This window comes from Grampus griseus (genome assembly GCF_964374135.1).
Source record: "Grampus griseus genome assembly, chromosome: 19".
Lineage (NCBI taxonomy): Eukaryota > Metazoa > Chordata > Mammalia > Artiodactyla > Delphinidae > Grampus > Grampus griseus.
The window spans coordinates 54,837,016-54,864,801 of NC_139013.1; the positions used below are offsets into that span (position 1 = coordinate 54,837,016).

The 27,786-nt window shown below is 49.3% G+C and overlaps 1 protein-coding gene across 3 annotated transcripts in view; it reads left to right on the top strand.

Annotated features, from left to right (window-relative positions):
* Nucleotides 1–27,786, top strand: part of KIAA0513 — a 54,269-nt gene that overhangs the window by 15,531 nt on the left and 10,952 nt on the right. For all 3 annotated transcript variants that reach the window (XM_082676446.1, XM_082676448.1, XM_082676447.1), the window contains exons 2-4: nucleotides 21,673–22,176; nucleotides 24,215–24,314; nucleotides 25,099–25,172. In XM_082676446.1, coding sequence (XP_082532572.1) covers nucleotides 21,842–22,176; nucleotides 24,215–24,314; nucleotides 25,099–25,172 — 509 coding nt within the window. In that variant the 5' untranslated portion in view covers nucleotides 21,673–21,841. The remainder of the gene's footprint in view (nucleotides 1–21,672; nucleotides 22,177–24,214; nucleotides 24,315–25,098; nucleotides 25,173–27,786) is intronic.

Sequence of the window (27,786 nt, forward strand, 5' to 3'; positions counted from 1 at the left end):
CTGGGGCAGCGAGCGGGCCCGTGTGCTGACACTGCCGCGTCTTTTAACTTTACTGTCGTGACTTTGGTCTTTGTGCTTCCCGGAGAGAATCCAGTAGGAAGCATTTCTGTGAGATTTTCTCTCATTAAACCTTTCTTACCATGTGTCTTCACTGTGCAGCCACACCTGTTACACGTGGCTATTCTGCCAGTGGTTTCTTCCCTGTTCAGTTTTAAAACAAAACTGACTTGATCCGGAGTAGCTTCTACCTGCTTGACCCCTTCCTCCATGCAGACAAAGGATGAAAAATCACAGAAAAATGAGGGACTCTGGGATCGAGGACTCCCCCCCATCCTCCACCTCTTTTTTCACGTGTCTGACCCTGTCTACCTGCAGAGGAAGGACAGCCCACGTGTAGGGCGGTGCTATCCTTTAAGGTCAGCTGGCACGGAGATTGAAAGGACTGGTTTGCTTGTTCACGTTCTCTAGGGATTCAGGTTCAGAACCTGTTTGTCAGGAAGGGTGTGTGGTTCCAAATGGACACCTGGGAGGCATGTGGACACAGGTAGCCACCGAACCAAGAAATCTAGGACACGCGCTAGGCTGGATGACAAGGGAATGTCAGCCATGCAGCTGAGGGGTCTGGGGTCTCTAGGGCCCCGCTTTTTGTAAGAAAAGGGAACTACTATTTACTTAGCCCTTGTGTGGGGCACTTGGCTGGCTGCTTCCACCTCTTTTTTTTTTTAATTAACATATAGTAAAATTCACCTTTTTTTTGGAGTACATTTCTGTGAAATTTAAAATACATATAGATTTGTGTAACCACAAATTCAATTAGGAGGCAAAACGGTTTCTTCATCAACCCCGCATCTCCCTTGGGTTCCCCCTTGGTGCACCCCATCCCTAACTCCTGGCAACCCGCACCCCCTTCTTTTGGAGCACATCTTATAAATGGAGTCTTGCCTTAGGTGAACTTCTGAGGACCGTCTTTCACTCAGCATCACGCATTTGAGGTTCACTGAGGTGTTACGTGTGGGAGGATTTCATTGCTGAGAGGTAGGCTCTAGTGTGGGTACACCGCAGTTTGTTTAGTCATTCACCCACAGGAGGACATTTGGGTTGTTTTCCGTTTGGGGCGATTATGAATAGAGTTGCTAGAAACATTTGCGTACAGAATTTTGTGTGAAGCCAAGTTTTCATTTGTCTTGAATACATATCTAGGTGTTGCTGGGTTATGAGGTAAGTATGTGCTTAACTTTATAAGAAACTCCCCACATCTCCCACACAGAAGAATTCCAGATGATGTGTGTAGATCCTATACCCTGAAGGACTTGGAGCCTAACTCCCTACTCCTTAAGGGGGTGCTGCGTGAAGTGACCTCCTTCCAAAGAGCACAGTTTGGAAGGGGAGATTAACAAAAGAGCACTTTCCAGTGGGGAAGCCTGGTAAGTACGACCTCAGCCTGGTGATCAGGGTCAACGGTGAGAAGTCAAGTTGGTGGTATGTGACTTTGAAATGATGTGGTGAAAACGGCACTTTGCCTCTGTGGTCTTCCTCCCCAAAACCCATGACCCAAGTCTAACCATGAGAAAAATACCAGAGAAATCCCCACTCAGGCACGTTCTGCAAAATACCTGACAAATACTCAAAGTTGTCAAAGTTATCAACAGCAAAGAAAGTCTGAGAAACTGTCATAGGCGAAAGGAGTCTGAGAAGACAGGATGATAGTGTCATGTGGGATCCCGGAACAGAAAAAGGGCATCAGGACAAGACTGAGGAAATACGGATAAAGTGCGGACTTTAGTTAATGAGAAGGGATGAATAGCAGTTCACGAATAATGACAAATATACCTAATTAATATAAGATGTTAACGGTAGGGGAAACTTGATGTGGGGTATATGCGAGGTCTGTACTATCTTTGTTACTTTTCTGTAAATCTAAAACTATCCTAAAATTGAAATTTTTTTTTAAAACAACAACAACAACAAACAAAGAGAGCTGCCAAACCATTTTGCATCCCCACCAGAAACATAGAGTTCCAGTTACTCAGCATCCTTGTCAACACTTGATATTATCAATATTTTTTAATTTTAGCCATTTTAGCAGGTGTGTAGTTGTGGCTCATCATGGTTTTAATTTGCATTTCCCTCATGGCTAATAATGTTGAACACCTTGTCATCTACTTATTCACCAGCCGTTTCATCTCTGGTGAAGTGTCTGTTCTTTTTCCCATTGTTAGGTTGGCTTCTTTGTTTTCTGTTTTTTTTTTCTTTTTTATTTTTTTTGCGGTACGCAGGCCTCTCACCGTTGTGGCCTCTCCCGTTGCGGAGCACAGGCTCCGGACGCGCAGGCTTAGCGGCCATGGCTCACGGGCCCAGCCGCTCCGCGGCATGTGGGATCTTCCCGGACCGGGGCACGAACCTGTGTCCCCTGCATCGGCAGGCGGACTCTCAACCGCTCCGCCACCAGGGAAGCTGGTTTCTTTGTTTTCTTACTGTTAGGTTTTGAGAATTCTTTCTGTTTTCTGAATACAAGTCCTTTGCTGGATATGTGATTTGCAGATATTTCCTCCTAGTCTGTAAGTTGTCTTTTCATTCTTTTAATAGTGTTTTTCACAGAGCAAAAGGTTTTAATTTTTGTGAAGTCCAGTATATCACCTTTTTCTTCTCTGGATAGCGCTTTCAATGTCATAGTGTCTAAGAACTCTTCACCTTGTTTTATTCTAAAACTTTTATAGTTTTGTTTTACATTTGGTCTGGGATCCATTTGAGTTAATTTCTTATAAGGTGTGAGTGTTAGGTCAAGGTTTTTCTGTTTATTTATTTCTTTGTTCATGGATGTCCAGTTGTTTCAACACCATTTGTTGTTGAAATGACTGTCCTTGCTCCATTGCACTGCTTTTGCATCTTTGTCAAGAATCAGTTGGCTGTACTTATGTGGGGCTGTTTCTGGATTCCATCCTGTTTCATTGATCTGTGTGTCTGTCACCCACCTCCATGACACTGTCTTGGTTACCATAGCTATTATAGTAAGTATGATTAAAATCAGAAAGTATGATTCCTGCAACTCGGTTTTTCTCTTTCACAGTTGTTTTATGTATTCTAGTTCCTTTGTCTTTCTATATACATTTTAGAATAGGTTTGTTTATATCTACCAAAAAATCCTGCTGGGATAGGAATTGCATGAAACCTGTAGATCAGTCTGGGGAGACTGGACGTCTTTACTGTGTTGAGTCTTAACAGTCCTTGAACACGACAGTTATTTTCTTTATTAAAGTCATCTGTGGTTTCTTTCATCAGTGTTTTGGATTCTTTAGCACACAAGTACTGTACATGTTTTGTTAGATTTTTGCCTAAGTAGTCACTTTTTCAAGTTAATGGAAATGCTGTTCAGTTTTTAACTTCAATTTCCAAATGTTTGTTGCTAGTGTATAGAGATATGATTGAATTTTTGAGTTAACCTTGTATCTTACAACGTTGTTAAAGTCACCTATCAGTTCTAGGGCTTTTTAAGGAAAGATGCCTTGGGATTTTCTACTTAGACAAGATGTCATCTGTGAATGGAGACAGGTTTATTCTCTTCTTTCCAGTATTTTTTTCCAATGCCTTTTAATATCTTTCCCTTGCCTTATTGCACTAGATGGAACTTCCCATACTGTGTGGAATAGGAATGGTAAGAGCAGATATTCTTGCCTTGTTCCCAGTCTTACAGGGAAAGCATTCAGTCTTTCACCATTAAGTGTAATGTTAGATACAGAGTTTTGTTTGTTTGTTTGTTTTTGGCTGCGTTGGGTCTTCGTTGCTGCGTGCGGGTTTTCTCTAGTTGCAGCGACTGTGGGCTACTCTTCATTGCGGTGGCTTTTCTTGCTGCGGAGCATGGGCTCTGGGCACGTGGGCTTCAGTAGTTGTGGCTTGCGGGCTCTAGAGCGCAGGCTCAATAGTTGTGGCACACGGGCTTAGTTGCTCCACAGCATATGGGATCTTCCCAGACCAGGGGTCAAACCCATGTCCCCTGCACTGCAGGTGGATTCTTAACCCCTGCGCCACCAGGGAAGTCCCAGAGTTTTTATAGATGCCCTTTATCGGATTGGGGAAGTTCCCTTCTATTCTGTTTGCTGAGAATTTTTGTCATAAATGGAGATTGAGTTTCGTCAAATGCTTTTTTGTTGCTGTTGCTTCAGTTGATATGATCATATGATTTTTCTTCTTTAGACCGTTAACACAGTGGATTACATTGTTTGATCTTTTTCGTTATATCCCCAGGATAAACTCCACTTGGTTATGATGTATGAAATTCTTTTCACATGATGCTGTATTTGACTTGCACATGTGTTCACGAAGGACATTGGTTTGTCATTTTCTTGTACTGTCTTTGTCTGATTTGGTAGAGAGTGGTACTGGCTTCATAAAATGAAATGGAAAATGTTGAATTTCCAAGAAGAGATTGTGTAGACTTGACGTTGTTTCTTCTTTAAATGTTTGGTTGCCTTTACCATGGAAACCATCTGGACCTGGAGTTTTCTTTTCTGAAAGGTTTTAAACTATCAGTTTAATTTCTTTAATAGTTATGGGACTACTTAGGTTATCCGTTTCATCTTAGGTGAGTTTAGGTAGTTTGTGATATTCAAGGAATTGGTCCGTTGAATCTAACTTGTCGCTTTGTGTGTGTAGAGTTGTTTGTAGTTTGCCCTCATCATCCTTTGAATGTCTGCAGAATCTCTGGTGATATCCCCCTCTTTCATTCCTGATATCCGTCATTTGTGTCTTCTTTTCATTGATCTATCTTGTTAGAGGTTTATCAAGTCTAGTGATCTCAAAGAAGTTTTGGGCTTTGTTGGTCTCTCTTTTTCAACGTCATTGATTTCTGCTCTTCCTTATTTCCTTATTTCTTCTTTTTGGGTTATTTTGCCCTTTTTTTCTAGTTTTTAAGGTAGAAGCTTAAATGATTGTTTTGATACCTTTCTCTTTTTCTAATGTAAGCATTTTGTGCTATAAATATCTCTCTAAGCGCTGATTTAGCTGCACTTAACAGGTTTAAATATACTGCATTTTCACTTTCATTCAGTTCAGTATGTTTTCTGACTTTCCTCGAGACTTCCTTTTTGACCAGTGGATTATGTAGAAGTATGCTGTTTAATTTCCAAATGTTTGGAGATTTTCCTGTTATACTTCTTATCAGTTTCTAGTCGAATTCCCTTATGGTCAGAGAACATACTTGGTGTGATTTCAGTTGTTTTAAATTGACTAAGGTTTGTTTTGTAGTGCAGGATATCTTGGTGAATATCGCATGTGCGCTTGAAAAGAATGTTTATTCTGCTGATTTTTGGCGACCTGTTCTATAAATGTCAGCTATATCCAGCTTACCCGCCCTTCTGCATCCACGCTGATTTTCTGTCTGCTCACTCTATAGATCACTAAGAGAGGAGTTTTTAAAGTCTCCTACTTTAATTGTGGATTTGTCTCCTTCTCCTTTCAGTGTTGGCAGTTTTTGCTTCATGTATTTTGAGACTCTGTTGTTAGGTACATACGTATTTAGGATGATTATATCTTCTTAATGAATTGAAACTTCTATCATTATGTAATGTTCCTTTTTATTTCTAGTAATTCTCTTAGTTCTGATGTGTACTTTGTTATTAATAGAGCATTTCAGCTTTCTTTTGATTAGTGTTTGCATGGTATATCTTTTCTCTACCCTTTTATTGTTAATCTACCAATATAACTATATTTGATGTGAGTTTCTTGTAGACAGAATATACTTAGGTCATGTGTTTTTATCCATTCTGGTCATCTCTGTCATTTAATTGGTGTGGGGTTTTTTAAAAAATATTTATTTAATTAATTTATTTATTTTTGGCTGCTCGGGTCTTAGTTGTGGCACGTGTGCTCTCTAGTTGAGGCGCACAGGCTCAGTAGTTGTGGTGAAAGCTTAGTTGCCCCACGGCATGTGGGATCTTAGTTCCCCAACCAGGGATCGAACCCACGTCCCCTGCATTGGAAGGTGGATTCTTTACCACTGGACACCACGGAAATCCCTAATTGGTGTGTTTACACAAGTTACATCTAATATAATTATCAATATGTTTGGATTTAGGTCTACATTCTGTTTCTTTGTTTTCTATTTGTTCCCTCTTTTTCCCACTCTCTGTCCATTTTCCTGTATTCTTCAGGACTATTGGAATGTGTTTTAGCATTCCATTTTAATTTATCTATTGTGTTCTTTATGTATAGCGTGTGTGTGTGTGTATTTGCTCTAGGGATTACAATATGCACACTTAATTTTTCACAGTCTACTTAGAATCAATATTTTACCACTTCAGGTGAAAGCAGAAAACTAACCATCACAGGCCCCTTTATTCTCTTCCCTGTATGTTGTAGTTTTCATATGTATTCTGCGTGACTTGTGGGATCTTAGTTCGTTGACCAGGGATTGAACCCGTGCCCCCTACAGTGAAAGCACAGAGCCCTAACCACTGGACCTCCAGGGAAGTCCCTATCACTTTTGCTTTCAGCTGTCAAACATACTTTAAAGAACTCAAGAGGAGGAGGATAGTCCATTATATTTACCCAGATTTTTTTCCTTTGGTCTTCCTTCATTCCTGATGTTCCATTTCCTTCTGGTATTATTTCTCTTCTATCTAGGGAGGTTTCTTTATAACTTCTTATAGAGCACATACACTGGCAGCAAATTCTCTTGAGAAAGTTTTCACCCTCATTCCACAAAGATTTTGGGGGGCACATCTAGAATTCTAGACTGGCAGTTCTTTTCTTTCGGCACTTAAAAAGTGTTTTTTTTTTCCACTTCCTTCTGGGTGCCACAGTTTTTGTTGAAAAATCTACAGTCCCTGGAATCCGTATTCTCCTCTGAGTAACGCATTTTTCTCTGGTTGCTTTCAAGATTTGTTCTTTGTCTTTAGTTTTCAGCAGTTTCATTATGATGTATGTGGGTGTGGATTTTTTGGATTTATCTTTTTTGTATTCCCTGAGCTGCCAGAATCTGTTGGTTTATGTCCTTTGCTAACTTGGGGAAGTTTCAGTCATTATTTCCTCAAATATATTTTTTGCACCATCGTCTTTCTCCTCTCCTTCTGGGACTCTAATGACACAAATGTTACATCCTTTAATTTTGTCCACAAGTCCCCAAGGCTCTGCTCACTTTTTTAAAACCCTTTTTCTCCCTGTTTTTCAGATGAGATCATTTTTATTGATCTGTCTTCATGTTCACTGACTCTTTCCTCTTTTTTTTTTATAAAGAAGTGATTATTTTTTAAAATAAATTTATTTATTTATTTTTGGCTGAGTTGGGTCTTCATTGCTGCGTGCGGGCTTTCTCTAGTTGCAGTGAGCGGGGGCTACTCTTCGTTGCGGTGCGCGGGCTTCTCATGGCGGTGGCTTCTCTTGTTGTGGAGCACAGGCTCTAGACGTGCAGGCTTCAGTAGTTGTGGCATGTGGGCTCAGTAGTTATGGCTCACGGGCTCTAGAGCGCAGGCTCAGTAGCTGTGGCGCACGGGCTTAGTTGCTCCATGGCATGTGGCATCTTCCTGGACCAGGGCTCGAACCTTTGTCCCCTGCGTTGGCAGGCGGACTCTTAACCACTGTGCCACCAGGGAAGCCCGACTCTTTCTTTTATCATATTCATTCTGCTATTGAGCCTATCCAGTGGTTTTAAATTTTTCAGTTACTGGATTTTTTAGTTCTAAAATTTTCATTTGATTCTTCTTCATATCTTTTGTTTCTTTGCTGAGACTTTTTTTTTTTTTTTTTTTTTGCGATACGCGGGCCTCTCACTGCTGTGGCCCTTCCCGTTGCGGAGCACAGGCTCCGGACGCACAGGCTCCGCGGCCATGGCTCACACGCCCCCCAGCCGCTCCGCGGCATGTGGGATCTTCCCGGACCGGGGCACGAACCCGTGTCCCCTGCATTGGTAGGTGGACTCCCGAGCACTGCGCCACCAGGGAAGCCCTTTGCTGAGACTTTTTATCTTTCCCTTTATTTCAAGAATGTTCTTCCTTACTTCTTGGAGTACTTTTTATAGTAACTACTTTGAAGTCTTAGTTAATTCCAATACTTTGTTGTCTTGGCACTGGTATCAGTTGATTATCCTTTCCCATGTGAGTTGAGGATTTTCCTCATTCTTTGTATGTTGAGTGATTTTGGATTGATCCTGAATATATGAATATTACATTATGAGACTCTTGGTCTTGGTTCAGTCCTGTGGAGAATGTTGCCATCTTTGTTGTAGCAGACACTCAACCAATTTGAGTTCAGATTCTAAGTCCCTACCAGCCTTCTGTGAGTTTCAGTATCAATTGTGTGTTCAGAGTCTTCATGGTGCTTTTCAGATCTGCCCCTACGTGTCACTCCGTGGCCAGTGTGGGACCTTGGCAGGGTTCTCTCCTGAAGTTCAGTACCCAGAGTCCACAGTATGCTGTTTAGGGTTCTACCTACACATGCTCATCTCAGGACTGAGCCCGGGGGCTCATACACACTTTATGGGATTGTTCTCCTGAGCTTCTCCTGTTCCACAGTCTCCCCAGTCCTTTCCAGTTCCAGGGACCCCTTCTGTTTGGTTCTTCAGCCAGAAAGCAGGGGCGTTATTTCTCCTGTTCTGCTACCTTCTTCCTGGGACTTAGCTCACATCTGTGACTAAGCAAGAGAAGGACCAAGAGAGAAAAATTCAGTGGGGTTTTCACCTGCTTCAGCTCCTCCAATTGGAAAGGAGGCTTCCGTCCCGCAAAGTTTTAGGCATCTGTGGACCCCTCTGCTGCTGGGGATTTGCTGGGAGACTGGGGCGTGAGAGCTCCAAGAAGACAGAAGCACAGAAAAGGAAAAGCCCTGGGTTTGGGCTCACTGCCTCTGAGAATTAGACAACCGCTTCCCTGCTCCCCAAGCCAGGACCAGCCTTCTGGAGCTCCGCTGATACCTGTTTCTGGATATCGGGTCATATTCAGTCCAGGCTGGCGGTCCTGGAGTGGGGAGGTGGCAGGATCACCACCATGTTGGGGGTGCTGCAAATTCTGATGATCTTCCCTCCTCGGCCTGCTACTGTTTACTTTCCAGAGTCCTCCAATAGCTGCCCTGTCCATTCTGCCCACGTTTTATAGCCACACTCAGTGGGTGAGACAGGACGGAGTGTGCTCACTCCATCTCACTCAGAACCATGAGGAAGCCAGAAGACGGGAGTTTTAGAGACGTTCAACAAAAAGTCCAGGTTAAACGGACACATGAGGAAGTCAGAATGTCACTGATGCAGGAGAACTGTGGCTCGTGTGGAGAAGGAGGAAAATAAAAGAGTAAAAGTTGAAGGATTGGGTGGATGGTAACAGAAATAACTGACCTGCAGCATCACGTAAAGGACTGATGGAAGGAACCCTCTCCCTGAGCTTCCCTTACCCCATCGTTACGTATCTAGCCTTGCACAGTGTGAAGGGGGTTCCTTCTCACCCACTCAGGTTGCCAGGTTGAAGGGAATGGTTTACTGTAAGCAAATGAGCTTTATTCCTCTCCGTTGGGGGTGTCAGGAAATGTACACATAGAGAAGCAGGGAAAGGTCTCTCTGAGATTCAAGAGGCTTTCATCTAGCGTATTTGGGTATTTGTATCCAGGTGGTCACCAATGTATATAGCCTCGTGCTGCAGAATCCGATCTGGGCTTGATAAAGAATTAATCTCTTAGGGGACTTCCCTGGTGGCTCAGTGGATAAGACTCCGCACTACCAATGCAGGGGCCCAGGGTTCGAGCCCCGGTCAGGGAACTAGATCCCACATGCATGCTGCAACTAAGGAGCCTACCTAGGGCTTCCCTGGTGGTGCAGTGGTTGAGAGTCCACCTGCCGATGCAGGGGACGCGGATTCGTGACCCAGTCCGGGAGGATCCCACATGCCGCGGAGCAGCTGGGCCCGTGAGCCATGGCCGCTGAGCCTGCGCGTCCGGAGCCTGTGCTCAGACGCAACAGGAGAGGCCACAACAGTGAGAGGCCCGCGTACCGCGAAAAAAAAAAAAAAGGAGGCTGCCTGCCGCGACTAAGACCCGGTGCAACCTAATAAATAACTAAATCTGCTCCCTGGAAAGGATCTATTAAATATTAAAAAAAAAAAAAGAACCTCTTAAAGTACATCCTCTCTCTCTCTCTCTCTCTCTCTCTCTCAAATAAAGCAAAGCCTTTATTGCAAGAATAACTCTTGCTTTGTTAAAAGATTTTCTGAATGAGAGGACTGCAGATACCGTTAAGTGTCACTGAATTTCAGTCTCCACGTGTTGACACAGATGAAAGCAAAAACCATCTGAAAATCATAAGGCAGCACTTCGGAAGTGGCCGTTTCCTCCAGGGTCTCTGATACTGATGTGATCTTTAAAGTCCCCATTGCCCTGTCGATTCATGTACTGAACATTCTTCCAGTGCCTGACATGAATCCCATTCAGAATTCGTACAGTACTTTAGCCATTTGCCTTCTTCTTCTCTGGTTTGTTTTATTAGTTCATTTGATCCTTATGACAACAGTGTAAGGCAGACAGGATAGCTGTGGCGTTGCCCTGTATTATTTTTACATAGTTGTAATTACAGGGAGAATATAAATTTACATCTTGGTTTTTCATTTCCCACGTCTTTTTCATTTAACAGAAGTATTTTCACAATATGCCATGTTGTCATTATTGCTGTCCTATTTCAGTGGAGTGCCAGAATTAATGTAGCAGAATTGACATAACTTTCTTCTTGTTGAGCGTTTAGTTTATTTTCACTTTTTTTGCTATTATAAAGCATGCTGCATAGAGGTATTTGGGGCCATTTGGGGGGTTAGTTCCTTAGGATAAATTAAATAGATAGACTTAAAAAATATTTTTAAACATGTTTCAACATTAGGGAGGATTTCAAAAGACCACAGATGACCTAGAGAAAGCACCGGTGTGACACAACCACAATTTTCAGATTTCTCCATGTTGCAGAGCAGGTTTTGTATGTGCCAAGAGATTTAGCCAGAGGGAGGTGGGTGGTGTGTATAGAGAAATGAAGAAGGCATTAGCAAAGGCCCAGTGTGTGTCAGAGAGAGGGAAGGAGGAAACTAGCTTGATTATGCAGAAGTTCTGTCTTGAAGAAACCAGCAGCCCATGCTTATGTGAGGTTGCTTTTGAATGACAACAGCATCCCCTCTGCATGTGGCCGTTGGAGAGCTGCGTGGGCAGCCTTGACCAGCTCCAGATGGCAGAGCTCCTTGACCAGCAGCCAGAGATGAAGCTAACTGGTGACGGACACCAGCGGGTTTCAAGCAGAGCGCTTACTGCGGCCTCCAGGTGATCCCACATCCAGGAGGATTTGCCCAGAGCCTTCCCTCCCACGGAGGCACAGATGTCCGTTTGCACGGCTCTTCGTTTTGGCCCCGAGCTGGGCCAGTGGAGCAAAGCACCAACCCCAAAGAGACTAGATGTTGTTCAGTTCCATCCCTCACCCGCCTTGGGTTCTAGGAGAAGGACCAAGTTTCAGAGCTTTTAGGGAGCCTATCCTAATCCGATTGAGTGCGGCTGTCTTCGTGCCAGGGGTGGGGGAAGTATGCAGTTATTTTGCCACGTTACCCAAAAGGATGGAAGGCCAAGGCCGTCTGTATCCAGATCGAATCCGGCTGTCACTGAATCGCCAGCTCTGTCCTTCTCCTACTAAAGCAGTGCAGCTGCTCACAGAGGGAGGGATGTGCCTAGTAAATTCGAACATTTGGTTATAATGCAACCACCTCGGTAAGTCAGTGGTGAGAATTAATGGGAAACACCTGTCGCCAAATTCCTCCTTGTGGCCTTAAACTAGCGGGCTCGCCAATTCATTGAAGAACTACCTGGGATGAATTAAACATTAGTAAAGTGCGTAAGGTACATCCACACCCTGGTGGGAGGTGACTTGAGACTTCGAGCAACTTTGGAAAAACTAAGAAATTTCAAAGTCTCAGACTGGGGAGGACCTGTGGGTTTGTAATCATAGTGTACCCTTTCCTTCCTCCCTAATCCAGTTGGGGCTCGTTGAATTCCTGGACCCTTCTGATTCGGGCAGTGTGGTGGTGAAAAAGGATTTGCTCTGGAGCCGTGTGCACTGTTGCTGAACCGAGGCAGGCAGAGTCACTAGACTGTAGGGAACTTGTCTCTTCCACGGCCCTTTTCCCCACGCTTAGCACAGTGCCTGGCCCGTCGTGGTGGTTTTAATAGGGACCCAGTGAGGTCAGGTGTGCGGGAACCAGCAGATGGCCCCTTATCTCTTTTTCCTGTGAACTGTGAATATTTTAGACCTTTCCTTTTTCCTGGAGGTCATAAAATAAGAGTTATCTTGGATATAACCATTACGACAGCTGCAGCGGAGAAAAACCTGCCTTAAGTGTCATAAAATGTTATCTCCGGATGGAATTGGCATGAAACCCTAGAGGTCCAGCAGCATCTCCCGCTAACAGCGTGCTAACACCTTCTGCTTCCGGCTTCCCATTTAGAAAGGAGACTCTTGAGGGACCACTCCCGGGGCTGGTGGAGACGGCTGCCTTGCTGGGACTCTGTTCTCCCTTCTGGAAGTATGGAGGACAACCTAGTCCCTTGGTCACATAGCCACTCCTCACAGATTTGAATCCGCTGTCTTTTTGTGTGTGTGTGTGGCCACGCAGCATGTGGGATCTTAGTTCCCCGACCAGGGATCGAACCCGCGACCCTCCCACGTTGAAAGCGTGGAGTTTTAACCACTGGCCTGCCAGGGAAGTCCCTGAATTCACTGTCTTGTTTCCCAAGTTACTTACCCCTCAGTAAATCCCCTCGACTTTCTCACCATTGCTCATGTGACACGGTTATCCAGTGGGCTTTTGTTTTTCTTCTCAGGTTGGGGGATGCTCTCTGCTTTTTTACACGTCTTCCAAACATTTATTAAATTAAAATACTTGTGCCAGTTTATTACGTTGTCCAAAATGATGGATCCTGCCGAGTCGCTTTGGGCTTAACGGCTGGGGACAGCAAGGCCTGGGTCCCCAGACATGTTTACTGAGATTTGCTGCCCTAAGAGGAGCTGGTTACTCCTTCCAAGGGGTGGGGTTGGACAGAATGGTCCAGGAGCGGCCTGACGGGCGGAAGCAGAGGTGAGTGAAACCGTCTCTCCTCTTTCGGGTCAGGTGCTTCTGTCAGGGCAGCCCAAGGTCAGTTTCGAGTCTGTTGTTATTGTCGGCCTCACACCCATTGACTCATGTGGCACGTGTGCCGCCCGAGAACGAGCTGCCTCTCGACATTGGACTTGTGAAACTTTGAGTCAGGAGGTCAGACTCCCTCGCTAATGATTTATGAGTTATTCAGAGACAGAGGCCACGCTGTCACCATCTCTTTGCTCCCACAGCAGGCCTGGCACGTGGAAGGCACTTGGCTGGTGCCCAGCGAATGACCACATTCCCCGTCCAGGGGCATCTTTTAGACTCAGCCTCCCTGAGTCTGCCGGAATCTTTTGGGTCCCGACTGTGTCGTTCTCTGAGTTAACTTTCCCTCCGGCTTTCGGCTCCCCACGTTCTCCACCAACATGTGACTGCCCTCAAGTCTGAGTAATTAATGAAGGGGTAGGATAGAGCCGGGCTGGAGTCCTTAGCCCATGAGCGGTAGAGACATCTTTCCAAGTTGACGCTGGGGGAGGGGTTCAACCACCGTCTTTCTTCAGATTGAAGACCCCGTCAGTTGTAAGATTCACCACTATTTTACGCACAAGGAATTAAGATGCGGCACTGCCATTTAAACTATGACATAATGCTCTCTTGTCCCTAGAATCTTATTGTGTCTTTCTTGTAAGAACGCCTATAGAATGACTTGGGCATAGATTATTATGAAGCATCCCTCTTGTCCATAATAAAGAGGAAAATATAAGGAAAATAAGTTGGTTAAAGGGCTTCTAAAGCTTCCTCACGTCCGGAGGCCTGTTCTGCAGTTGCCTCAGAGCCGTTGAAGTGCATGGGTTTCTGTAACATACCATCCTCTCTGCCATCCGCGTGCCCTTTACGGGTCCACTTCCCTTTGGGGAGGAGGGGAGCTCGGGGGAGGGGGACGAGGTGGGGGCTTGTTGTGTTCTATTCCCTGAGGTGGGTGGTGGATTTAGGGGGGAGTCCACTGTGTGGGAATTGATTCACTTTGAGTGATGTGACTACAATTTATGTGTTTTGAATTGATTTTTAAAATTAAAGAGTAGAAGAGGCTCTACTCCTGTCTCTGGACAATGACAGCTGTATCCCAGCGGGCCTGGCTGGGAGCGACGCTCAGACACATCTGATTTCAGAGGTCTTAAAGTGCCAGAACAGTGCATTTTAGGATAACGAGATACAGTATGGATGAAACCACCTAATTACACAGGATTCAGGCCACATTTTTCTGTTTTGTCCTCAGAGCTGTAATGCATTTGTCTAGTATCTTGCTAAAGCCCTTGTGCTGTTTCCACTGTGTTCCCTTGATTGGCGGGTCTGTAAGACTCACACACACTCACACACACACACACACACACGTGCGAGTGAGGCTCTAGAGCTCATTCCCTTTTGAAACCAGGTTACGTATGTCCCTGTCCCTCCCCCACCCGTCCTCTCTCCTTCCTTGAGGATGAGAGATCATGGCTCGGAGACTCCCTGCGGAGGCTGTGGGTTGTGATTCCTCACCAGCTGCTCAGTTCCCGTCTCCTTAACCAGTGTGGGCTCTGATCCCGATTAAACCCCTGGAGCTGGTGCCTCAGGCAGGGCTTTGGGGTCGCCCCTTCCCTGCACCCCTCCAGCTCTAGTTCTGTTTCGATCACCAAATCAGAATGTTGGCGCCAGTGCTCTTCAGAGAATTCTGCCGTGAATGGTGGCGATTGGTGCTTGCCAGAGCCCCGGGGGACATCTGATGTTTGAGGGAGAGGGACCCTCATGGGCATATTATTAACTATGACGTCTCCAGGTCTGTGATGCTCCATCCCTGCGCCACCGAGGAGATCTTACCTTCACCCAGGAGCGTGCTCCAACCGACAGATACCTGCTCCAAATGCATGTAACATGTGCTTTCAGATTTTTGGAGATCCATTTAAAAAATGTATGTTTCAGCATCTCTGTATCTTTTACAGAACCTGTTAGAGACTTCCACTGTAATAATCAGTGTCTTTTCATATGAGGATCTTCTTGACAAATTGATTTTTAAGTTCGGTGTTTGGATAAAGTTCACATACAGATGAGTTTGTCGGAATGAAAAGAATTTGTGACCCGGTGTGATTCCCATTTTTGCTTTGGCTGCCAGGAAGCTCCACTACATTCGTTGCCCGACTGCAATAATGGGTTTCGATTCCACTGGCCTGAGGTTGCCCTAGATCCACATTGACTGGACGTAAATCTACGTCTGAACAGTTGCACGAACACACTGACATCTGAAAGCATGCTGACACTTCTTACTCGACACGTATTCATTCTTCGGAATGACTCTTGTCTCCTAGCCCCAAGTAGCGCCACATTTCTTCCTGATTCCAAGGCAGTGTCAGTTATCACCCAGCCAGAAAGCGCTGAGGGGATTTATCCATCTGTAGGGCTGCGCTGTGACCAGCCCCTGGCAGAGGCAAACGGAGGTCCTTGTTAGGGTCTCGCTGCAGGAGAGGTTCTGAGCGACAGGAAGCGGGTTTCCACGAGCCTCAGTTGTGGCTGCGGTCCACCTGGGGTCTCTCCTCAGCCCCGCCTCCCTGGCCAGCCCACAGGGTCTCTCTGTGACCTGTGACCTATGAGCAGGAGGGGTGCTCGGGGAACAGATGCAGACGGAGGTGCAGGAAGAGCCTGTGCGCTGTGAGACTGATTGATTGTGGCAGGCCGGGGAGGTGTGGAAGTGGTACCTGCACCCCGTGCTGCTGGGACCCTGCCAGGGCACAGGCGGGCGCATGGGGAGGGGAGGAGGGCTCTGCAGAACCTTGAGGTTTGCAGTCCATCCATCATGTCCTCAGCAGTCTCTACAGGGCAAAGGAAGCAGCAGCGGGTTGAAAGGTCTCCCTTATTTCCTCTCCCTCTCCTCTCCTCCAGCTATTCCAGTGAGGCACAGTTTTCCTGGAAACCGTGCATTATAAGTCCTCTCATAGCTGAACCGAAACAGATAACAGTAATCTAATCATCGATCAAGTTCACTTGTCTCCCCTCCTCCCTGCAGCCAAACGCAGACGGCCTGTCGACCTTCTGTCAGGTCCATTTGAAGTAAAACACACCTCGGGAGAGCAGAGCAGACCCTCTCCACTGGGGTCCCCTGCAGGTTTGTAGCTGTCACGAGAGGGACAGCCACTAGCTAGGTGCCAAATAAACCTCCGAATTTCTCTCGCCGTTGAAATGGTTAAAAAAAAAAAAAAAAAAAGGGTTTGCCTTTTGACCAAGACCAGAAGGGCATCCACGAGAATGGAGATGGGATTTTGTCGGCCTGGTGGGACCAGGAGCTTTTTCTCCCTCTTCTATTTCCAAATCTTTCTCTAACGATACATTTACGATAAAGGGCAAAGAAAATAGTCTCCACAAGCTTGACTTGGTGCTGGGGAGAATCCATCTGACGGATGTGTGTGAAGCCCTACATCAGGTTCTCGGCTCCAGCGGCAGGGAAGGTGTTTGTTGGGCGTGGCCCGGGCTTGCCTTCTAGGCCAGCGGTCCCCAGCCTTTTTGGCACCAGGGACCGGTTTCGTGGAAGGCCATTTTTCCACGGACTGGGGGCCGGGGGCGGGGGCGATGGTTCAGGCGGTAGCGCGAGCGACGGGGAGCCGCAGATGAAGCTTCGCCCTCCCACCCGCCGCTCACCTCCTGCAGTGCGGCCCGGTTCCTAACAGGCCGCGGCCCGATACCGGTCCATGGCCCGGGGGCTGGGGACCCCTGTTCTAGCACACAGCACAGACTGGGGAAGGCGATTCGGCAGCCCCAGCAGAGCCTCGCTGCTGTGCAGGGCTCTGACCCTCAGCTCCGCTTCTAGAGACGCACCCGCAGGAGAGCATCAGAGAGGCTGCTGCAGGGCCCACGTGGTGACTTGAGAGCCTGGGCTCGGCGTTCACCTGAGTTTTGACTCTGGGCCCCGTCACTTCCTAGCTGTGTGCGCGGGGGGGCTCCTGCTTCCCCACCCCCACCTGGATTCTCTGATGCTGTGAAAGGAGGGGCGGGTGGGGTGGAGGGAGCCTGAGCCAGCGTGTGGGCTGTGCTGGTCCATTGAGCCTTGCCGTCTCTTCTTTTGGTGGGAGGAGCAGCACGTCTGTTGGCTCTGGGACAGTAAAGGAGAGGGAGCTGCCTGAGACGGATGGCAGAGGCAGAGTTCCAGAAGGTTCCGGAGCCTCCCCCGGCCCCGGGAGCCTGTGTGATTGCCCAAGGTCAGCCTGCTGGAGGAGGGCTCAGTCTGGGCACGCCGGGGGCTGGGGAAATCAGGGTTTGAGCAAAGCCCCTGAGGATGTGGCGCAGCAGCCACAGACGGCAATCTCCTTCCGAGTTCCTGCCGCAGCTGGGGCCACGTGGCGCGGGGATGTGGGCGGGAGGCGGGGCAGGAGGTCAGGAAACCTCCCCCCGAATGCGCCCGCCGGGACCACCTCCCCTGGCCCCCTTGCGCTCGTTCTCTTCTCCAAACTGCTGCCACGGCTGCCTGCCCATCACCCTGAGAACCCAGTCGAGGCTCCTAGTGTCTCACCTGGCCCCCCTTGCCAACCTCCTCCCTCCTCAGCCTTCCCAGTTCCTGAACTTTCCAAAGTCATGGCTGCCGAGGGCCTCTGTGTGGGCTGTTCCTCCACCCAGACCCCTGTCCTCTGCTCAGAAGACAGCCTTCTCCAGCCTTCTCGAGCCTTCTCGGCTGGCCCAGCCCCCCTCCATCTCAGCTCACATATCTACCTCCCTGACCCCCAGTCCGAAGAAGCCCCCTCTCAGCGCTCAGAGACGTGGGCTGACTTAGAATTTTAGCCTAATTTGATGGGTAGAAGCTTCTGCCATAGGGCCCAAGAGGTGAATTGTAAAGATGCGGTTGCAGGGAGGTCTGTTTGGCTGCAAGTCTGTAGAAAGCATTTTAAATATCCACGCTGTCTGCAGAGATTCCGCTGTGATTTAAAACCCTGAGTCTCAGAGCCTGTGGCCCTGCAGTGGGTCTGGGGACCTCCTTGTACAGAGGACAGAGCAGAGGGATTGAGTGCAATCTGCAGACACGTTCTCTTTGGTCCATGATGGGTTTTGAAATAAATTTAAATTAGTTGCCAGTGTTGAAGACGTGGAAGATTTCATGAGGTGGATTTCAGCACTTTTATAGAAAGCTCTTTAGATCTGATCCCGCTGGGCCCACGATCCTGAGTGGCAGCCGCTGGCTGGCCCTCCTCGGGGACAGTGCAGTCAGTCCCCACTGGGCCCACTTCCTCTGTGTTCTGCAGCTAGGAGAGCACAGGTAGTCGAGTGAGGTGTGTGATCCTGGTGTCTTGAGAGTGACCATCACCTTGTCCTGGACAGAGGCCCGTAATTATGTTTCCTTCCTGGAGAAAGAGGTTGGGGTCACTTCCAAGGCCCTTAGCATAAGTGGCCACTTCACCTGCATCTCAGCTCCGGGAGCAAGGTTGGCTGAGAGATGAGATCCCGGGCAGAGGGACCTGCACTCTGCAGCCCACGCTGCCCACATGGCGCCCAGGACTGGGCCCCCCGTCAATTTTGCTTCCTCTCCTGCAGGGCCAGGCCCCTCACCTTGTCTGCTCCTTCCTGAGCCCACAGAGGAGGCTTCTGGGAAAGGATGACTCATGCACTCACCGAATTTCCAAGCTAGAAAGGCGCTGGGAGAGCGCCTTGGGCCGGGCCAGAAATAGCCGCAACCATTGGGTCTGACCTTGCCCCTCCTGTGCTGTCAAGTTCTGCTTTGGTAAATAAATGCCGCCCTTCAGACCAACCACCTGAAATGTTGCAAGATACAGTAACTTGTTTCCTTTTCCTCTGAATTTTTATTGATTTGTAAACTCCACTCTTAATGATAATAAAATAAAAAGGGGCGGTTATCTTGGTGCCAGCCCTGTAATACATTTCTATCTCCTTTTTCAGTCCTTTTTCACGTGTATACGTGATTGTAATTATAGTACAATTAAAATGCACTCACTTCAGTATTTCTAGCACCCAAAACAAGAGGTTGGCCTGCAATAGGATTCAGTAAGTATTTGTTGATTGTGGAATATTTGTTTAACTATAAAGTGAGCATTTTTCTAATTGCATCACACACTGATTACCATTACATCAAGTTGTTAGAATATATTTGCCACTTTACTATATTTAGATTTTTTCCCCTATTTTTCAGGACGATAACTAATGTTGTGCGAGCATTTTTCTCCACATAACTGTTTTTGACTGTTTGGAATTATCTTCTCAGAATAAATTCCAAGCATTTGAATTCTTGGATCAGAGGAGAGAAAAATAAGAATTATAGAAATTGCTTTCTAAAGTCTTATTTATCCCTATTGCCGGGATTGTTTGAGAATATTAGTTTTATCTTAATCTCATCTGCTTTTGGGTTATAATTTTCAAATTTTTGCTTATTTTGTAGTATAAGCAGGTACCTAATTGTTTTGATTTGCCTATCTATACGTGCGGTTATTAGTATGGGTTGAAGAATTGTCTAAGCACTTAATAATAATACTTCCTCTTGTGTGCCATGCCTATTTGAGTAGTTTGTGTATCTATTAGAATATAGATTTTTAGTTGGATTTGGGTGAATTTATCATACAGATATGATTAACTCAATTTTCCTATCATAGTGGCTGCAAACATTTTCCTAGTGTGTGATTTTCCATTTTTAATATCCGGTGAGTCATTATAGGTGTCATTTTCTGTTCTTTGGAGAGTCTGTGAGTGTGGTTGCCAGAAGGACCTTAGAGATCTAACCTGACCTCAGTGTCTGACGGGGACTCTGGCCCAGAGAGCAGAGACCACAGCTCACCGGCCCTGCTGGCGAGAAGGGGCCAGGGCTACCCTGGCCCTGGCCCAAGACTCCTTAGTCTGTGTTGCCACCTGAGCTCCTAAGACTCCCTGTTGCTCTCCTGGCCCAGAAAGTTCTTTTGAGCTGAGGTGTATGCGTCTCTGTTTTGGACCAAGGCGGGCTTTGTAGGACTCTCCGAAGGGGGGCGGTTGCCACTCCAGTGACACGGAGCCAGCCATTCCATCCTTCCGACTCAGGGCATCTAAAAATATCCCGGGCTGGGGAATTTGGAGGAGCCCGTAGTCGATTTGTGAACATGAAGCTCTTACGGGCAGTGAACGCAGCTTTGATATTGAGTTACCCTCAGAAGAGGCATTAGTTTTGCAGTATCGGCAGCCACCTGTCTGCCAGGTGTTGTCCTAGATATTTGGGGTCTGTAGAGGTGGAGGATAGGGACAGTGCCCAGGATCAAGTTGGATTCTTACATCAGGAGGGCTTTAACTTACTGCTTAGCTGTCTGCCCATCGTCATGGGGGAGGGAGCCCCAGAATTGGCAGGTGACCCCTGAACTGACCAGCAGGAGACTGGTTTAGAAGCCAAGATCCTAATCCCAGCTCTGCCTACACCGTTGACTTCTCGACCCTTAGAGCGTGTTCATGGTCAGGTCTGGTCATCCATTCAGCAAACGTCCAGTGGACACTTAGTTAGGACTCTGTGCTGGGCACTCGCATGGCTACCAAGGTGGCTGGGGCATGGTCCAACCCTCAGGGGATTGTACTTCAGTGGGATAAACAGAAATGCCCACATCTACCTGTGAAACAAGCAGACTTAGAAATGAGTGTAAGTAAAATGCCAGGGGGGCCACACAGGAATCAGTAAATAGTTTGCACAGGGTTTGAGTGGAGCTTCTCAGAAGAGAGGGCACTAAGCCGGGCCTCGAGGGATGAACAGAACTGCGGTTGGGGCTGAGGGAGGAAGATGGGGGAGAAGGGAGAGGACCGTCCAGCTTCAGGGGCGGAGGAACAGACACCAGAGGTGGATGCCGTTGCCCAGTGTGGCCGTAGTGCAGGGAGGGGGCAGGGAGGAGGAGGTGGGTCCTTCGGCAAATGCTGCTTAGAAACCATCAGAGGGAGGGACTTCCCTGGCCATCCAGTGGTTAAGACTCCGCGCTACGACTGCAGGGGGCGCGGGTTCAGCCCCTGGCTGGGGAACCAAGATCCCGCATGCCGCGCGGTGCGGCCAAAAAACAATGAAAATCTTTTTTTAAAATGTGCCAGCAGATCTTGTGTCTGGTGAGGTGCTTAAAAAAGAAAAGAAAAGAAAGAAACCACGGGAGGGTTTAGGGGGATGATGAGAGGGGACATATATCCGACAGCCGGGAAGGTGCTGGGTCTTGAGTGGGAAAATGCTAAGAAAGGAACCCGGGAAGGAAGAGACGTGGGCCTTGGAGACTCGTGCGCTTAGCGTGTGCCTGACGACACCGTCTTCAGTGGTTGGTGACCCAGCAGGAGTGGGCGGCAGACGGCCATCTGCGGTGATTTCTGTTCTGACTGGCCTCAGCCTGGTCGGCCAGAGGCGGGAGAGGGCCGGGGGGTGCAGCCCCCTCGAGGTCTCCTTGCTTAGTTCGGAGAAATCCTGACGGATGGTGTGTGTTTGTTCATTGTTTGCCCACCATATGGGCAGTAGGAAGATGACGTCAGCAGACAGGTGGCCCAAATTCTGGAAGTTTGGAGCCTCTTACAGGGCATTCGTGCTCTAATTCTTTCCCGTTATACGAAGAGAAGCTCTCGTGGTGATGATGACGTGTCTCTGCTTCCATTCCAGATGCCTTAGGGCCCCGTGGGCCGCCCCAGAGGACTCAGTCCCGGTGGCCAGCGGCTCCCAAGCAGCTCACGTGCGCTCAGCCTCAGGCTCCCGCTGACGCACCTGGGAACCTCGCTCACCAGCCCCCACCTGGCATCCTTGCCGGCAGTGCCCCCCACCCCCCCGAGCCATGGAGGCCCCCGAGGTCCCCGTGGGCTCGCTGATTGACTTCGGGGCCGGGGCCAAGCCATCCACCTCCTCGCCCCTGGAGATGCTGTCCCCAAAGCTGCAGGACGGGGACAGCTCCCCGGGCGAGGGCGCGTCGGAGAGTGAGACCACGGAGTCGGCCGACAGCGAGAACGACATGGGCGAGTCGCCTTCGCACCCGTCCTGGGGCCAGTGCCGCCGCTGCTCTTCCAGCGAGTCCTTCTCCTCCAACCAGAGCACCGACTCGGCCAAGGATGCGGAGCTGCTGGAGCTCCGGGAGTTCATGCGCGGCTACGTGGAGAAGATCTTCTCCGGAGGGTGAGCCCCTCGCAGGGCGCCACCGGCCAGGGCTCCAGGCCTCACAAGCTGCTGGGCCCCTCGCGTCTCCGCCCCACCCCAGTGCACGTAGGCCCCCTTGGGGAGCTTCTGCCACTCCTTCCCTCCGCTCAGGGCCCTGGCTTTGCTCCCGCGGCACCTCAGGTGAGCCCCCATGGGCACGCCTTCAGAGGTGGTTGTTAGCTGGCAGTGACTTAGGGGCAGTACAAGGCCAGGAGGTTTCAGTTACCCGCAGCCCTTGGGACGCTCCCGGGCAGCTGAGCCTTAAGCAGCTGCTAGGATGGGGACCCACCCTCGCACCTCTTTCTGGCCTGGCGTTGGTGGTTCTTGACAGTGCAGACAACGAGCAGTGACAGTGGTAGCACAGGTGGGGCCTGGAGTGAGAGCGGAGGCCGAGGGGCCGGGAATCGGACTCACGGCTGTGGCCGTCTCAGCAGCGGAAAGGGGAGCACGCCGCCAACTCGGTTCAGGCCTCAGGCCTTGACGGCCGGTCTTGCATCGTTCACAGCGGTGCGCGAAATGCTGGAGGTCCTGCCCCTCGGATCGTCTCTGGGACCCGCAGCATCAGCATCGCGGGGTGGGGGGGCTGAGAAATGCAGGGTCGTGAGCCCCACCTGACCCACTGAGTCAGCATCTGCATTTCAGTGAGGCCTCTACCCGTGCACACATTGCGGCCTGAGGGGCTCTGGCTGAAGGGACCCTTTTCCCATGTCGTTAAAGCGTAAGAAGAATTTCTGCCTGTTGACGCCACGCACCGAGGATGTTCCTCCCTGCTGAGGTTTAGGCCCCTGGTTTGTTAACTGGCAAGGTTGCTTTCCACCTTTTCTAGGTGTGCCCCCGTCTTCTCTGCAGTTAGAAGGGGGAGGAGTTCTAGGATCCTAATATTTGACTGTCCCCAGACTGCTTTTATGTTTGATTTTGAATGCATTCTGGGAGAGCGGTAGATGTGGCTTCCTACTCATTTTGTTTGACTGACACCGAAATTAGTCAGCTTTTTCTGAGCACACCCAGTTCACGCAAAGGGGAGAAAGCCCAGAAGCTCACTAATGTGCCAGGAAGGCCAGTCTAGATCTGTGACAGGCAGTCGGCGACATGGAACGTGGACAGGTGAGTCAGATGCCTCTTTAGGGGCCTTCCACAACGCCCTGCAAACGCCCGGCAAATTCTCACATTTCATCTGGTGTCGGTGCTTGGGATAAGTGAGACCAAGATGTTTTCTATAAAACCTTAAATGAATGAAACTGCAGAAGCCAGTGGATCCTCAGCCTCCTGCTTCCCCCTTTTAGTCGTTACATTTGGGGTAGAGTACTGGCCCCCCCCCACGAAGATGATTGGAAGTGGTTTGAGATCAGGTGAGCATTTTGTCCACCCTGGCGGGGGTGACCCCCAGGCCTGGGGTCCCCCGATCTTCACCCCTCACACGGAGCCGTGGAGAGTCGGAGAGCAGACCGGCTCTTCCGAAGGGCAGAGGAATAAGCAACCATGCCCTCCTTCTGACGGCTGGAGGTGGCGCCAGACCTCTTGTGTTTCTTGGCCCCAGTGGGCTGCTGAGACTGAGCACATTAGGAATTCTTGAATCCAGTCGATGGCTCCGTGCCGACCTCAGCAGCAAAGATGGGGGGCGGTTGGATGAGCTGGAGAGCCAAGCCCTCGGAGAGTTATGGGACCCTTGTGAGTACCCAGACCTCACTGAGGCAGGAGGTCGGGGGAATGCACGTGGGCTTTGGAGCCAGGAGGTCTGGATGGGGCTCCCACCTGCCACTCCCCAGCTGTGTGTGATCCTCCGAGCCGGGCTCCTCATCCTGGAAACAGAAGTAATAGTGTTTCCTCTCGGGGTTGCCCGGAGGCTGAGATGAGCGTCCGCACTTGGCGGGGGCGAGTTACCGTCGGGGTTCCGTGGTGCGGATGCCGAGGGCCGACAGCACCTAGGAGTTCCTCTCCTTCCTATTTCCCTACTGTAGCCATTTTCGTTGCAGAGGATTAAAGCTTTCCTGTCTTTTCCCTTTGCCCTCTTTTCCAGGGAGGACTTGGACCAGGAGGAGAAAGCCAAGTTCGGAGAGTACTGCAGCAGTGAGAACGGAAAAGGCCGGGAATGGTTTGCCCGGTACGTGAGCGCCCAGGTAAGAGGGGTGACGCGGGGCTGTGGTGTGGGGCAGCCCACCCGCTCTGGAGAAGGGAGTTGAGGAAAACGATCCCACCGGAAAAAGAGTAAAGCTCGTCTAGAGATGTTATAAAGTCTAATTAGAATAGTGGAAGATGCCCCACTAGAAAGGAATGCTGGGCTGTCAACCTCATGAAATTCCAGAAAAGTTCGCTTTTTTAAAGACCAGCACATGGGCTATGTCCACACATGTTCTTATTAAATAACCTACAATATTCCATTTTTGTAAAGATAAAATATTCAAGAGAATGACAGCCATGTATGTAAGCTCAGATAAACAGTAAGTTTTAAAAACAGCCAGTAGGTTCTTTTTATTTTTTTCCTGTAAAGTGGATTAAGTTCTTCGTTTTTAAAGTATTTTTTGGTCACAAATAATTTATTCTTCCAAGAAAAATTAGAAAATACAGATAAGCAAAAACAGAGAAACTGCCCATACCTCACCCACCCAGAAAACAGCCAGCATTGTCATCTTGGGGTCCCATCCCTCTGTAGTTTCCCACACGAGGGTGAGCGCGCGAAGCTCCTGGTTTTAAAAGTCTCACAAGGAGACGCAGGAAACACCTGAGTGATGGTCGGGGGTGGGGCAGCCCTCTGCTGGGTCCGGTCTCTGGGTAACAGGGCCTGTCCTGGGCTCGAGCCCCAGCTGTGTTTAGAGATGCTGGGCGGGGTGAGCACGCAGCCCCTCTGAGCTGGGTGCACCTCCGCCAGCGGCCGCCTGACGCGGCTGCCCTCTTCCCGGACAGCGCTGCAACTCCAAGTGCGTCTCGGAGGCCACCTTCTACCGCCTGGTGCAGTCCTTCGCGGTGGTCCTATTTGAGTAAGTGATGCTGCGGCTTAGCGCCTCCGTCCTGACCTCTCGTCCTCCCTCCCTCCCTCCCTCCCCACCTGGGAGACCCCAGTCGTGAGAACCAGCCGCATGCGTCATCAGCTCAATTGCTCCCCCTCCCCCACCACCTCCCTTCCCCCGCGGCGGCAGCATTGTCTGGAAGTCGTGACCAGTATCCAGTATCTCACGGGTGGGGGGGGGCGGCGGGGAGTGAGCGGTCCCCACCTGACAGCAGCGGGCCCCGGGACAGGCTGTGATTACACAGCGGCCCTGCCCTCCTCCAGCTGAGGTCTGGGGTTCTCTGGATTTCCTGTGGTGAAGTACTCTAAACCGGGTCACCGCCCACTAATGAGATGGTTGGGTGGCATCGCTGCCCTGAGGTCTAATGAGGCACCACTGGGGCCTTTTATCGCCGAGGACAGCGTGGGCTGGGGAGAAGGGCCCCCCACCTCCGTGTGGCCGGGGGGGGCCGGCCACCTGCCTTGAGGGGCTCCTGCTAAGGCCCGCGCACGGCTCTAGGACTCCTGACCCTCTTCCTACATCCTGTCGTGCATCAGAGCCGCACGCGCCCCCCGCAGTGTGAACCGGAGCGGCCGTGTCTACCTGGGGGATCGTGTGGGTGGGGGAACTGCGTGGGGCAGGGAGGGAAGCTCTGACCCTGATCTGACCTTCGGTTGAGCCCGCTTTCCCCCCTCACCTCAGTGTGGCCTCGGAGCAGGTCCTGGTCCCCTGGCTTAGGCCGTGGCCACTCCTCTGTGTCGCTGTGTCCTTCCAGGCCTGAAAACTCCTCCTTTCCTGTCCCTTCCCCTTCTTCTCCCAACAGAAATGTAGCTGCTCTCTTGACTTTAATTCCCTGTCTCGGTGTCTCCCCAACTTTCTCTGTCCCCCATGCACACGGGGCATGTACTAGAGGAAAATGGCCAAAAGAGAGGAGCCCCTGTTTTTTCCTGCACTTGCTCTCAGAATGTCCCAAGATCAGGGTGTGCTCCCCAGGGGTGGGGGCGGGGATCTGGGTCTGGGAGCTAGTGTGGGTGGAGGGACGAGAGGCCCTCACTGAGGTAGCCAAGGGCCCACGCTTGCTTGCCTCGGGAGCTTCAGTAAAAGAGCCCCAGGGGGTCGGGGGTCAGTGTGGTCTCCTGCCCCAAAGACCCTTTGACCTCGAGACGTTTGCATCCATAATTTTCAGGAACCTGTGTTTTGTGTAGATGGTGCCTGTCTGCATGGTAACGTGCTTATCTAATTCTCAATTTTTCTTCCAGTTTTTCCTTAAGTAAGCAAACTGGTAGGTGGGGGGGGGGGGTGTAGTTAACCTCAAGTTCCAACCCTGCCAAAACACAGAATCTTTCATTACTTTGTCTGTGAGCGTATATTTTTTTATGTGGTTGCAAAAAAAAAAAAAAAAAAAGAACTTACAGAAGTTTAGTTTTTTAGATTTATTATTTTTATGTCAAAAAGATAAACAAAAATGACCCTCATCCCACATCTAGATAATTTCTGTTGATTTTCTTTCTTTAAGTAACACTAGTCCAAGGTGAAAAACTAAACAGGAAAGGAAAGTACGTGAGGGAACAGGATGGAGAGGCACAGAAGCCTAAGAGGGAAAGGAGGTGTTCTTTCACACTCTCTTCTCTCACTTTTCGTCCATCTCTCAGTGATAACCGTCTTAATAAAGCACATACCAGCAAATAGATATTTTTTCTAAAAATGCAGTACTGGGCTTCCCTGGTGGCGCAGTGGTTGAGAGTCCGCCTGCCGATGCAGGGGACATGGGTTCGTGCCCCGGTCCGGGAAGATCCCGCATGCCACGGAGCGGCTGGGCCCGTGAGCCATGGCCACTGAGCCTGCGCGTCACATGCCGCGGAGCAGCTGGGCCCGTGAGCCATGACCGCTGGGCCTGCGCGTCCAGAGCCTGTTACTCCGCAACGGGAGAGGCCACAGCAGTGGGAGGCCCGCGCACCGCAAATAAAAAGGCAGTACTGTGCGTTTGCACTCAATGCTGCGTCTGTAACAGCTGTGAGGTGTTCTAATACATGAACGTACACATGCTCCATAATTAATTTGGCTCCTGCCCTGTCGATGGGCATTTAGCTGACTCCTCATTTTCTTCTCTAATTTGCAGCGCCACAGTGCACATCACCGTAGCTTTTGCCACTGTAACAGTACAAATTCTTAGTGGCAGACAGACCCTCTTTTTGAAGTGTTTCCCCCCTTTTTGTTTGCTAAATTGAATGGATCCATGTATATCTCATACTCTCAATATAGTAAGTGTGCTATAATATAGTAAGTATTAATATAATCCTTTATATTTGTAGGATATTGTTTAGCATAGCAAAGGTTCTGGCACGTCATACTTTAATTTGATTTTCAGCAAGTGGTGTAGGGTACGTAGGTATTCATATTCCCAGTCATTCTCAGGGTGCTGTCCCTGGGCCAGGAGCCTCAGAGCATCAGCTTCCCAAGGCGGTTTGTTAGAAATGCACATTCTCAGGCCCTGCCCCAGACCTGCTGACCCAGAGACTCCGGGGTGGGCCCAGCAATCCACATCTTCACATGGCCTCCCCCACTCCCCCCTGCCAGGGGACTCTGCTGCTGCCCACATCGGGGG